This window comes from Oenanthe melanoleuca, chromosome 2 (genome assembly GCF_029582105.1).
Source record: "Oenanthe melanoleuca isolate GR-GAL-2019-014 chromosome 2, OMel1.0, whole genome shotgun sequence".
NCBI lineage: Eukaryota > Metazoa > Chordata > Aves > Passeriformes > Muscicapidae > Oenanthe > Oenanthe melanoleuca.
Window position 1 is genome coordinate 108,763,717 of NC_079335.1, and position 10,947 is coordinate 108,774,663.

A 10,947-nucleotide genomic window follows, 5' to 3' on the forward strand; every position below is an offset into this window, starting at 1 on the left:
TTGCTCTTCTGATCCCCCTGGTGCACTAAATACTTCAGCTGTAGCGTCTAAGCTGATCCCAGCTACTTATCCTGCTGCTCTCTGTGTATATGTGCTGGGAAGAAGCATTGGCATCTTCCATGTAAGTATGTATGAGGATCAGCTGTGGTCTGGACTCTTGATAGAAACAGCTTAAAGTTTAGGGCTAAAACTTTTCATTGTTAGTAGTGGGGCTGAGTTCTGGCTGAGAGTGAGAAAAGAGATTAACCTGTCACTCAAGCAAGTAGAGAAGGAGCTAAACTGCTCTGCAATCTTTGGTCTATTTTAAAAAGCTCTTCTATCAGTAGTAAGGGAAGTTACAGCCACTGTGTAGCTCTGCACAGGCAGACTGTGATGCACCCATCAATCCTTAGGAAAAGCTCCCTGGGCTCTGGCTGCACAGTGCAAGGTGGGAAATCCTGGTGTAGAATGGCCTTGCACAAAGGGCACCTCCTCCCCACATTCCTGGGTGGAAGAAGAACCTGCCTGATAGATTTTATGGTGCTGTAGTGTTTGAAACAAGTCTCCAGGGTGGATTGGCAGGGGAGGCTAGCAGTGGGAAGGAAGAGGTAAAGGGAGAAAAGGAGAGAAGAGACCTTCAGGTTTAGGATATATTACACTTAAAATTCTGAGACTGCTCCAAGGATGTGTCACATAAAGAATTAGATTTACAATTTGAACTAAGTTCCGTAGGAAAATAATTGGACTGGTGAAGCAATCTCACTCTCACTAAATTGCTTTCCAAGGAGCCTATCCTGAATGGGGCTGTGCAGCTCTTTCTGATATGTGAGCATCCTCATTTCTCATTGACTTCAGTGAGAATTAAACTCATTGAACTCCTCACTAGGCAATTAATTTCTTCTAGGTCTAATTTTTCTGCTGCAAAGTGGTAGCTGCCTTTCCCTTCTATTAGCAGTCATACCCTGTGCCACTCATGTCCAAACTTCAGCATGCAGGTATCACTTAATGATTCTTTTGTCAGACATGTACTTAAGCATTTGAACATAGATTCTGCTCCTTCCTGTTTTCTGTATTACACTGACTGCACCACTTTAGCAAAAAGAATATGCAAAATGTGTGATGGAAAGTCTTTCCAAAATGAATCCTGTTAAAAGCTTATAAATCAGGTTTTTGCTTTGTTTTATTTATGTAGGAAGAGTTTGTTTGGCCTTCAAAATGGGATGAACACACTTCAAATTAAAAGGACAGCTTCGTTAGCATGGAGGATGAATGAGATAATGAATGACATAATAAATGAGATCATGAAAGTGAGGTTTTTCTACCTTTCCAAGAGAGAAGACCTACTGAAATGCAGTATATTTACAGTCCTCAAATTACTGAAGCTGTAAATGTTTTTGCTTTCATGGCCTCTGTTTGTGCTACTGCACATTTTGGGATGATGGATTATGGAGCACCAGGTGTTGGGATGAAGAGAATCAATAGTGTGATACAAAAGATGAAATAACTGTGATGGAACATCAATAAAGGCTAAAAGCTGCCATAGGGATTTGAATCTTAAAGAAGAGCCTGAGAAAGTGTATTAAGAAGAATTTGCTTCTCCCCTTGCACTTGTAATGTCTTTATTCCATGATCAGAAGTCACCTGGGGGCTCTGTCAAGGACAGAGGCAGAGGAATTTTTTCTTTTCTGTATGTACATGGTGCCCAGCACAGCACATCTGGGGCACAACGTCAGAGTGTCAGGGTAATGTCAGGATACAGCTGGTGTGTCCTGACTGTGGGTGCACTTTGTAATTTTGGTTTGAAGTGGAGAGGATTTTATTTTATTATTTCAAGAAATAAATTAAATTAAATTTGTTATTAATTTGCACACTACTCCAACAAGCAAACTAGATGAATATATTTAGAAATAACTAAACAGTTCACGTCTGTGCTGTTGGGACATTGTTCTGAGGAAATGGCAGCTGCTCCTCTGCTGCTGTGACCCATTCTCAGGGGACCTGGCCACTAAAGAAGCACAGTAAAGCTAGGCTGTTAGTGTTGAGAGCCTCATCTGTTTCTATCTAAGCAAAAAAGATTTCTGAAATATGTCATGTAAAGCTATTAGGTAAGTTTGGCATCATTGTTTTTCTTTTGCAAATCAGGCACGAAGTTTTAGAGCTGAAATAAATTAATGCAGAAACCAAGGTTAGGTCACACACCTATTTTCTTAGTTCAAAGTCAAACCATCACAAAGAGAAGGAGAGGAACACACTCTTCTGAAATACCTTGGTGTTGTTGCAAATACATTAAAATGCAAGTCCTTTTAAAAAATACTCCTCTCAAAATATTTAGTTCTGCCTTCCAAGGAAGTCCAGCAATGCATTTAAGCTTATGACCTATTTCAAGCATGACAATGCAGAGCTGCTCACATGCTTTAAGCAATGCACAAGATTAATTGGCTGAAGTTGGCAGCCCTGCTGGGATGAGATCAAATGCTCTGCTATAAGGATCTGACTCTGCCAATCTCACTCATGGGTTTTCTCTTCAGTAAGACAGCTTTGGGATTTCATCCCCTGCAACACAAGACTGGTGTAGCCAAAAGCTACTTGTGTCTTAAATCTACGAGATGAAATCTCAAGCACCAGGATGAGGCTTGTCCTTTAATATTGCATCACACTGACATTTTTGGCAACTTGAGTTTCACAGGGTTCCGTGCAGAACATCCTCTAGGGACAGCTGCTTTGCAGATGTGGTGGAGAAGGGTCATCCAGGACAAGAAGTCATGCTTAGCCTAGTTAGCACAAGGAGACAAACCCTGCCTTTAACCAGCTGTGGCTGATGTTCTTCCCGAGTTGAAACCTTTGATTTAAAGCTGGAAGACTGGAGATCTTAACCCAGCCTTTCCCATGTCACTGATGAATGCCTAAAGCACCAGGGTTGGGATCTTGCTCCAATTCTTTCAGGAACTACAGAACACAAGGCTCTCAGTGCTTTAAACCTGCAGGTCTGAGCTTGCCTTTCCTTGGGGCAGGCAGTGGAGTGCAAATCTCAGCTCAGAAAAACTTTTTAAGTCACAAAATACACTTCCTGCCCAAACATGCTGTATTTCTGTGTGTGACATCCGACCTTTTTTTTTTTTTTTTTTGTCTCTACTTTCAGGTTGCTCCTATAATTAAGGAGAGGATGATGAAGAAGGGCAGCATGATGCTTGGGTACCAGCCTCACCGGGGCAAAGTCAACTTCTTCCGCCAGGTGGTCATCAGCCCGCAAGTGAGCCGAGAGGACATGGACTTCCTGCTGGATGAAATCCAGCTCCTTGCTGAGGACTTGTAGCTGGAGACCCACAGCATCAGGTGCTGCTCACGTGTGGCATTTATGGAGAGAGAGTGGCAGCAGCATTCTGGTGCTGTTTTGTGAAAAGGTAGTAAAAAGCTTGGCATAGAGTTTGGAGACTGTCATTTTACAGATTGGTGTTGAGAACTTTGCAGGTAGAGCACCCCTTCACAGGAAAGTATTTGCTGATGGGGGCTGGGGGGCAGACTGGTGCTTCCAGCACCATTGCTGCCATTCTCAAGAAGGCAATGCTTCTGAAAATGGTGTCTATGTCCCAGGAAAGGCAGCTATTTACTGGGTGCCTGTGCACAGTGTGACTCCAGCTGGTCACTTATGCATGCGGGCAGAATTCCTCTGGAGCTGCTATTATGAGTGGATTTGTCAGTAAGCCTTAAGATGCTAGTTAATTCTCTTCTCTACTCTGTCAATATTTTAGTTTGGTAATTAACATGATAAGACTGGAAATCGTGAACTTGTGTGAAATGAGTTCCTCAAGGCCTCCTAACTAGGTGGATTGCCCAGGTTTTCTGCTGTGAGCACAGGCAGACAGTACAATGAGGCTCAGTGCAGTCATCACACCTGGAGGTTTGCAGGAATCTCCTGCACAAAGCCCTGAGTAACTAATGTTGACCCTTCTGGGAGCAGGCTGGACCAGATGACCATCCAAGGTCCCTTCCAACCCACAGGATTTTGTGAAAACACAACATTCTATGAAACATAGTCATTTGGTCCAGTCAGTGTTTGCCAGTATTGCCCAAAATATCACCACTTTAGAAGAGCTGAAAATATTGGAATAACATTTAGAATTTCTTACTTTATTAACAAGAGTTACCTATGGTTTCTGAGCTGCTGTTCACCTTCATCTATTTTTAAAGTATAAAGATTTGCTTAGAAGCTTTTAGAGGCACTTTCAAATTTTAACAGAGAAAAAATATATATTTACCTAGAAGATACATATTTTTTTGCATGGTGACTTTATATTAATAATATAGGAAAATGGCTTATTTGTCATTGTTTGTTTATATTTTCCTACAGATTTGAGATGACTTGATTTTATGTTATCAGTGTATAATTTGTAATTTTACTCTGAAATTACCGTAGTGGTGATCAGAGAAGGGCTTCCTGTGATTTTAGGATATGAACAGTTTGAACATTTTTGGTAAATCTTAAGTTACAAAATTAAGTTCTGCACATTGTCTTTGTGGTAAGAATTAGACTTTACTTTTCATCTGTTTTTTATTCCATAAAAATAATCAATTTTATAAAGATAGAAATGTATTTCTTGTGATAAAGTTGTTGCAGCAAACCAATGGAAATAGCCATGTCTTTCACCTTGTAATCAACATCTACACAATGTTAATGTTTTGCTGTTTGTCCTTATTCTGTATTTGAGGTATCACTGACCAGTATGAACCTTTCTGCTATAATGTTTTCTGTCTTCCTGAAAGCTGTTTTTAAACAGAATGTTTCCTTGTTTTTATTTCCTATATTGTACTAGGATCCAACATTGCATGAAATTCCTATTTCCAGTCTCCAGGATGGTGTGCAAAGCTTAACAAGGTCATGATGACCAAGGAGGTCACACTGTCAGAGCAGTAGGCAAGAGCAAGGGTCCCCTGCAGCCCTTGAGAGGTTATACTTGTGCTATTATAGTGACCCACTGGACTTTAAGCAAAACCCATGTTGATAATAAAATGAATATCACAACATGGCCCCTGGATTTTGCTCTTTAATACCCACAATCACTCCATCATTTATTGATGGAGTGTGCTTCTGGCTATACCAGTTATCCTGGTCTTGGAAAACCTAAATTCAGGGCCCATAAGAATTTTTTTTGTCTCCCAGTCACTCAGGGTGGAGTGCAGAGTGCACAAGGAATGCTGCATGAGGAGGTGACTTTTTTCTTTCATCTTGAGTTAGACAGGACCATTACCCCTTCTCCTCCTCTTTTTTTGACCTTGAAGGAAAAGACAGAATACAGTGTCAGGATGTTTTGTTTATGGTCCAGATTCTTGGTGAGTACTTGATTTTTTGTTTCAAGGAGAAATTATGACCCCTTTCATCAGCAAAGGATTTGGTCCCTGGTTTTTTGTGACACCACCACTATTAAAAAAGTGTTACTGTCTTGTTTCTCTTCATGTTCTTAGTGCATTTCTCTGCTTCCAGACACGGTGACACATGTCAGGTGGAAGTAACACACTTCCTTTCTGTAGCAGTAGTGGCTATAGTGTTTTTAAATGAGAGTAAACTGGAACTTTTTTCATAGTTGCAGAAAATCAGTCTCTGATCAACGTGTGCACTGATTGAAGCTATAGGTTAACCTTCCAGTGTGATGTGAGCACCTTATCCAATCTCCATATATGTTCCATTGTTTCTGACACCTTACCATGTCCCAGGTGCTCAGTATGATGGTTTCATTTCAGGACTACTATAATTTTCTCATTGTTGCTTATGTAGGAGCAGTCTGTACAAAATGTCTGTTTTGTAGCTGGTGATTTTAATAAAACATGAAGTAAATGATACCCTTATAGATACAGGCTGTCTTTGTCATTTGTCAATCTAAAACTGCATATACAAATATAGAAGGTACCTCTAAGCACTCCAGATCAATAGCACTTCAGATTTAAACTGTGAAACTTAATTTAACCTGGTTCAAGATGTGGTTTATCTGTGTGCTGTGCCCACATCATCTTTAATAAACATTTTGGGTGAAAACATGTCACGATTTATCTTGCTCCTGCTTTCAAATGCAGAAGCTTAATTGTGCAGAAAGACATTTAATTTTTATTATATTTTGCTATTCTATCTAGTTGGGATTGGACCATGAACTCCCTCTCTTAGTTGCTGACAAGGTCCATCACTCAGGATGCTAAACAAAGTTCTGGAAACAGTGAGGTACATGGTTAAATCAGTGTAAGATTTCTTACCTGTAATTTCTTGTGTTTATCTCTAATAATTTTTTCAATAGAAAAGGAAAGAAATATTTAGACAGAAGGGATACAGAGGCAGATTTTGCCCTTAGTTGTGTGGCTGGGTCTTGTGAGAAATTTGGGCATTTTGTGATGGGTCCATGCACAAAATCACCTACATAAATCATTGTGCCTAGAGCTAGCAGTCCCTGTCTCAGGACCTCTATTATGATTTTCTGTGATAAATGGGCACTCATCATCAGAGTCTGGTTACATATGCTTTCAGTGTTTCTAACTCCCACTGATTTAACTGGGAACCCTTGCTGGATTGGACCCTGAGTCTCATCACTGGGATCTCTCATTTCAACACCAGCTGGCACTCTGAACATCTCAGTTTACCTGCTCGAGGTTCCTGCCTAGAGATTCAGATTTATCTTTATTTTTGTGAGACTGAATTGAAATGTATTTTCATTTGGATCCTTCAATGATGCATTAAGAAGCTTTTCAAGTATCTTTGACCTGTCCTTAAAGGACAAGCAATGTCCTTTAAGAAAAACCTAGTAGAACTGGTAGAGTTGCATTCCCAGTATGTCAAACAAGAGCATGTAAAAACCTGTTATGGGCCTGAGGCTTCCTCATACACACAGCCCACAGCACTGATTCATGCTCAAATAATTCTCACTTTTAAATCTCCAGGTATCGTGACAGGGCTTAGAAAACTGATATGAAACATTGAAGGCAGAGGATAATAATTCAGAATTACTAAATGTTGAGTTTGCTCTCTTCTGTTAGGTCACACATCAGCTCTGTGACAAGCCAGAAGTGAGCTAAAAGTGACATTTGAGCCCCATATTTTCAACAGTGCCAAATCTGCCCAGCCTCTCTTCCCCACTGGCTACTTTCCATGGTTTTTCAGTGGCTGAGTGACGTGTGGAAAATCAATTGTTGGAAATCAGATGTTGCAGGTGCTGCCCACTCATTCCTGTCCTCCTTTCTGTGGTGTAATTGGTAAATGCTGGTAATTATTTGGGCTTTTGAGCACTGTGTCTGGTGCAGTAACTGCTAAATATTGCTACTGTTAAATACTGAAATAATGCAATTGCACACGTTAATTTTGTCTTAATTGCTCACACTAATTGCAGGTTAGATGAAATCAAAGCCACACTGCCTGGCAAATGCACAGTGTACACCCTGGTGGAGGGGTTTTCTTTCTTTAAATTGAATCTAGTCTCCCACAATTACATGTTTTTTCTTCAGATGTACAATTAGATGTTATTACTCTAATTTTGTAACTGCACAATAATCGACCAAAAAATTACTTTGAAAAATAAAACAAAAGGAAACAAAACGAGGAAATTTGCCCTGCAAGAGGAACAAAAAAGAGAATGTCAAAGGTTCCAAGGCAAGCCCACAGAAGGAAGAAATGGCTGTGTGAATGATTAACCTCTGCTGAGTGAATTGCTGTGTGCCTGTGCTGCAGGAGTGGAGCAGGGAAGTCATTCCTGTCATGGAGTCATCAAAGAACTTTACATGCCCTGGTACTGCAGCAGTCTGCCCCAGCATGCCATGGCCCATCCACCACTCTAGAGAAGCCCTTCCACAAGTCTTGACACTTTGTAGTACACTGATGATTTTTGTGTGTATCAAGGTAAAATTTGTTTTAAAGTGGTCTTAGTAAGAAAAGTGGCACTGAAGGGGTAATCTTTTAAAAGTCCAAGAGAAAGGACCACTTTCAACCCTGGTAGCTCATGCACAACTAAAGAGCAATAGATCACATTTCTAAAATTCATTAAAGAAAATTTGTAAAATCTTTATCAAGGATTAAGGCAAATAACAGAAAGATACAGACTCTTAATCTGTCAAACAGATGTTCTGTTTTGATTAAGTAATTTCGTTCTTGTAAATTGTACAAAGCTATTTAAAGACGGAAAGTATGATGAAAAAGTTTTCCATGAAATAGCACAGACCCATGGAAAGTAACATTTTTCTGTAGGACACAACACCATTCTTCCAAGAAACTCTCACCCAGCTTGTCATTCTGGGAAGTGACTCCTTAAATCTGTCAGGCACTGACACTGGCAGATTTATCCATCCCTTCTTTTCATGCCTGTTGATATGGATTTTTATTTTTTCTCTTTTTCTGCACCCTCTCTCATGTCTGCAATTTTTTTTTTTTTTCAGAGGAATATTTTCAGTATTTGGAGCTTTAAGGAAAAATGCCAGAGTAGCATAAGGGCTAAGATTGAAAGCTGAAGCAAACGTGGCACTCAGGTTATCTTGATGGGATGTTTTGCCTTCCTTTTCCCAGTAATGGATTTGTCCAGATGCTCAGATGAGGAGCAGCCACTGCTTCTGCCAGAAATATGGTAGGACCAAAATCCAGACTTCACATGGGAGACCAGTTTAGGCTTGAGAAACTGAGTAAGACAAAGAGTGGCAAAAAGAAATGTCACTTGTCCTCTTATACAGATGAATGATATACAAGGAACTTAAAGCTTCTGTTTTTGTGAAAACTTGTACCATAGCATTAGAAAAAATGTGGAAGGAGTCGCTAACAGGAGACAGCAGTGAGTGAAAAATGGGACATACTCTGATACTGACTTAGCAGAAGGAGATGCTACTAGATTAGCCAGAGAACTTTATGGGATTAAAAACGTGATTTTCTAGACTGGATTCTTCAAGTATTTGTTGTTTTATCATTTGGGACAATCTACATAAGATGGGAAGCAGGACTGAAAATGTAGAGTGAATAGGATTACTAGTGAAAGATGAAAATGAGTAATGGGGACAGGATGGTACTTTGGTATTGACTCATAGCTACTCTAATGTCATACTGTCATCACTAACATTCCCAGAAAGATCAGACATATGCTCATGAAATTTGCTGATGGAGTTTCCTTGGAAGTTTTAGAGTTTGATGTGCATGGACAACTAGTTGATTTCTAAGTATGTGTGGCAGAAAAGACAGTAAAAAAAAAGTGCAAACTCTTTGCAGACTTACAAAAAGCAGCAAGCAATTTTTTGTTTAAGGTAGGAAAAACTTGCAAAACAGAAAATTATGAAGAGAAGTAGAATGATGTCATGAAAAGCAGTGTATGAGTTAAGCCTAAATGGCATATATTTAAAGCCACCCAGTCAAGAAATTCAAAGTGGTCATCAAAGACCTAGCCTCTCCTCTGGAGCACAGCAGCAAGGAAACTCAGCAGGCTCAGTGGCTGGTCCAGCTCTGTTGTACCTCAGGCTGTGAGCAGTGAACAGTGAAAATATTAATTGGTGCTACAGAGCCAAAGCACAGCACTGCAGAGTCGTGTGCTCCATCTACTGGTGTATCCTCGGGTAACCCACTTGTACCACACTCAGGAGGTCTCCCAAAGAGCCCTCCTGGACCTCTCACATGTGGCAGAGGAGGGAACTGGAAGTGAAAGATCTTGGGACTTTTCTGGCAAAAATTATTTGTCAGAAAATGTTGCTTTGCTTTTGGCAGTCTCCTTTGAAAACATTGGATTTTGATGGACTTTGGGGAAAAATAAGCAAACCCATAATTATTTGTTTTTAACCTGCCTAAATAGTTACCAGAATGTGTTTCCATGCTGTGTAACCCATTATGATACTGGGGCATTTGAGGCATCCAAGATGACCAATGGAGAACTCATGGCAACATGAAAAATCCACTTCCCTGATTCTGAGCCCCTCAGCTGAGCAGTAATTCCTTACCCTTGCTTTTTACCAAGATAAAAAATGGAGTTCAGGAATGTACAAACCTCTTTTCAGATTTATGGCTTCAGGATGCTCAGTTTGCAGGCTTGATTTTATCATAGAATCATAGAATAAGCTGAGTTAAAGAGACCCATCAGGATTATCAAGTCCAGCTCCTGGACCTTCACAAGACACCCCAAGAGTCACACCATGTGCCTGAGAGCATTGAGTCCAAACACTTCTTGAACTCTGTCAGGTTTGTGCTGTGACTGCTTCCCTTGGGAGCCTGTTCCAGTGCCCAACCACCCTCTGGGTGAGGAACCTTTTTCTGATATCCAACCTAAACCTCTCCTGACCCAGCTTCATGCTGTTTCCTTGAGTTCCATCACTGATCACGAGAGTGAAGAGATCTGTGGCTGCCCCCCTGCTCCCACCCCCTTTTCTCCTGAGAATGCTGAAGACCACAATGAGGTCTCTGCTCAGCCTCCTCTCCTCCAGGCTGAGCAAACCAAGTGACCTCAGCCATTCCTCACCAGGCTTCCCCTCCAGACCCTTCACCATCCTTGTGAAACTCTACAAAAGCTTAAAGTCTTCTTTATATTGTGGTGCCCAAATCTGCACCCACAATTCCAGATAAGTCTGCACCAGTGCAGAGCAGAGCACAACATTTACTATGAAGGCTTTTTAAAAAATATTTTTCTTTCTGAGAGAAATATCAGTGTTTTATAGGGAGTTGCAAAAGAGGATGTCCTGCCCCCCAAGCTCCAGAACATTTTGCAATTTCCCACAGAAGAAAATTTCCAGCTTCTCTGAACTCAGACATTTGGGGAATTGATTGAACACAGCCTTGCAATTTTTGTGGCAGGAAAAGATCTTAAGATCTCATTGAGAAAATATGACCTCCATCCTGAAACAGGATCAGTGATATCAGAGAACTAGTGTCCAGTTTTTTCCTAGTCTATAATTCATGACCAAAAATTCCGGAAAATTTCCAGCCTTCCCATGAGATTTTTGTAAGAGATGTTTCAGATTTTCTTTTACATCCTTGAT

At 40.5% G+C, this 10,947-nt stretch overlaps 1 protein-coding gene across 1 annotated transcript in view; it reads left to right on the forward strand.

Moving 5' to 3' along the window:
* GADL1 (glutamate decarboxylase like 1) overlaps positions 1 to 5,822 on the forward strand; it is an 80,828-nt gene extending 75,006 nt beyond the window's left edge. The window contains exon 15 of the mRNA XM_056485619.1: positions 3,119 to 5,822. Coding sequence (XP_056341594.1) covers positions 3,119 to 3,292 — 174 coding nt within the window. The 3' untranslated portion in view covers positions 3,293 to 5,822. The remainder of the gene's footprint in view (positions 1 to 3,118) is intronic.
* The last annotated feature ends 5,125 nt before the right edge of the window (positions 5,823 to 10,947 follow it).